Source organism: Excalfactoria chinensis, chromosome 20 (assembly GCF_039878825.1).
Source record: "Excalfactoria chinensis isolate bCotChi1 chromosome 20, bCotChi1.hap2, whole genome shotgun sequence".
NCBI lineage: Eukaryota > Metazoa > Chordata > Aves > Galliformes > Phasianidae > Excalfactoria > Excalfactoria chinensis.
In genome coordinates this window covers 126,563-128,827 of record NC_092844.1, presented here as the reverse complement: position 1 = coordinate 128,827, position 2,265 = coordinate 126,563, and the positions used below count along the sequence as shown (strand labels likewise).

Here is a 2,265-nt window from a genome sequence, read left to right as displayed (position 1 = left end):
GCTGCAGGCTGTGCAACGGGGGCTGCAGGCAGGTGCCCAGGGCTGTCCTGCAGAGCAGGGTCCCTGCTGTGCCCCAGGGGCTGTGTGCCGGCTATGGAACTCTGCCACCTGCCAGGCTCATCACTCAGCCTGCCCGGTGAGCTGCCCAGGGTGCTGCACACAGACTAGGGCTGGGGTCTCGAAGAGCAGCTGGAGTAAAGAGGAAAATATCCAAGAGGCTTGGGCATGATTAGGAAATTAGAAGAAATAAAGAGCTCCCAAATCTTCTACTTCTTAAGGGATGGGGAAACTGATGAAAATAACTTCAAGTTCTGGAGATAAATGAACAGTATCCAAAGGGGAAAGGAAAACTTTTATAGTATAGCAGTAGGAGAGTCTGAGAGTGGTCTGGACTTGTCATTACCTTCTGCACTCTGAGCAGGACTCCAAGCCCAGGAACAGCAGATGTCCAACAGCAGCTCCATCAGTGAGTTCCTCCTGCTGCCGTTGGCAGACACGCGGCAGCTGCAGCTCCTGCACTTCTGGCTCTTGCTGGGCATCTACCTGGCTGCCCTCCTGGGCAACGGCCTCATCAGCACAGCTGTAGCCTGCGACCAGAGGCTGCACACCCCCATGTACTTCTTCCTCTTCAACCTGGCCCTCCTGGACCTGGGCTGCATCTCCACCACTCTCCCCAAAGCCATGGCCAACACCTTCTTGGAAACCAGGGCCATCTCCTACGTAGGATGTGCTGCACAGCTCTTTTTCTTTCTCTTCTTCCTCTCAGCAGAGTATTCCCTTCTGACCATCATGTCCTATGACCGCTACGTTGCCATCTGCAAGCCCCTGCACTACGGGACCTTGATGGACAGCAGAGCTTGTGCCACCATGGCAGCAGCTGCCTGGGGCGCTGGGGTACTCTATTCCCTGCTGCACACTGCCAGTACATTTTCACTGCCTCTCTGCCACGGCAATGTTATCAACCAGGTTTTCTGTGAAATCCCCCAGATCCTCAAGCTCGTCTGCTCAAGCTCCTACCTCAGGGAAGTTGTGTTGCTCATTTTTAGTATCAGTTTATGCTTTGGGTGCTTTGTTTTCATAGTTGTGTCCTATGTGCAGATCTTCCTTGCTGTGCTGAGGATGCCCTCTGAGCAGGGACGGCACAAAGCTTTCTCCACGTGCCTCCCTCACCTGGCTGTGGTCTCCCTGTTTCTCAGCACTGCCATTTATGCCTACCTGAAGCCCCCCTCCATCTCATCCCCATCCATGGATTTGATGATGGCATTTCTTTACTCAGTGGTGCCTCCAGCAGTGAACCCCCTCATCTACAGCATGAGGAGCCAGGAGGTCACGGATGCAGTGAGGAAAGTGATAACCAAATGTGTTTCATTAGCAGTGAACTGCCCATCTTTTCGAATTCATGCCCTGTAATGCAGCTTTTTACTGAATCAAGCTCTCTTTTGTTGTTTGTTCTGTGCCACTTTAGATGTGTAATTCTTATTTATTTATTTATTTATGTTTAATATTTTTTTTTTTTTATGTTTAAGATTTTCTCTAAACCATCATTACTCAAATCAATTCCTTATCAGCTTGTAGCTCTGTATATTAGCCCAGACATGCTGTACATAATGAACCAGGCTCCCTGTGAACATTAACAGAATAAAGGACATGCAGTGATTCTTTCTGTCATCCTTCTTGTGAGACATTTCTGGAGCTGTCGGTGTAAGATGTTCTCAGAAACCCACAGTCCAACAGGAAGCACACAGCTGTTCATCAAACTGTGCAGTGGCTTCAGCCTGCAGCAGCTGACAGGCCATCCCTTGGCTCCTGGCTGGGGTCTGTGCTTTCAGGCTCACATCTGTCAGTGCCTCTGAGAGGCCAGCAGCAGAAGCTGGTTTGCACGTTGGTTGTCAGGTCCCCTCTTCCTCATTCCCTGTGAGACCCTGCGTTATCATGTCAGAAGTTTCCAAAGTTCCTCCAGGGCTTCTTCCACTTTGTCTGTGGAAGAGGATTTGAGAACAAAGGTCTGATAAAAGTTACCCAGAACTTACAAGAGCCATTCTGGAGCCTAGGCTGGTAGGTAGAAAGCTGCCTCTCATGAGATGACTGACACAAGGAGGTCAGGAGACGCCTGGAGAACAGAAATGGGAAACTGAGGGGAGGGAAGAGGAGCCTACATACCATGCTCATTACCTTCTGCACCAAGAAAGGTGACCCACAGTTACCACTGCTGAAACCTCACCTCCCTCTGCCTCACTCTGCTCACATCCACTCTTTGGTCTCCAG

General features: G+C 50.5%; 1 protein-coding gene across 1 annotated transcript; it reads left to right on the top strand.

Annotated features, from left to right (window-relative positions):
• The first annotated feature begins 444 nt into the window (after positions 1-444).
• Positions 445-1,410, top strand: LOC140261299 (olfactory receptor 14J1-like). Its single transcript, XM_072354591.1, has one exon. The coding sequence runs from the start codon at positions 445-447 to the stop codon at positions 1,408-1,410; it is 966 nt and encodes a 321-aa protein (XP_072210692.1).
• The last annotated feature ends 855 nt before the right edge of the window (positions 1,411-2,265 follow it).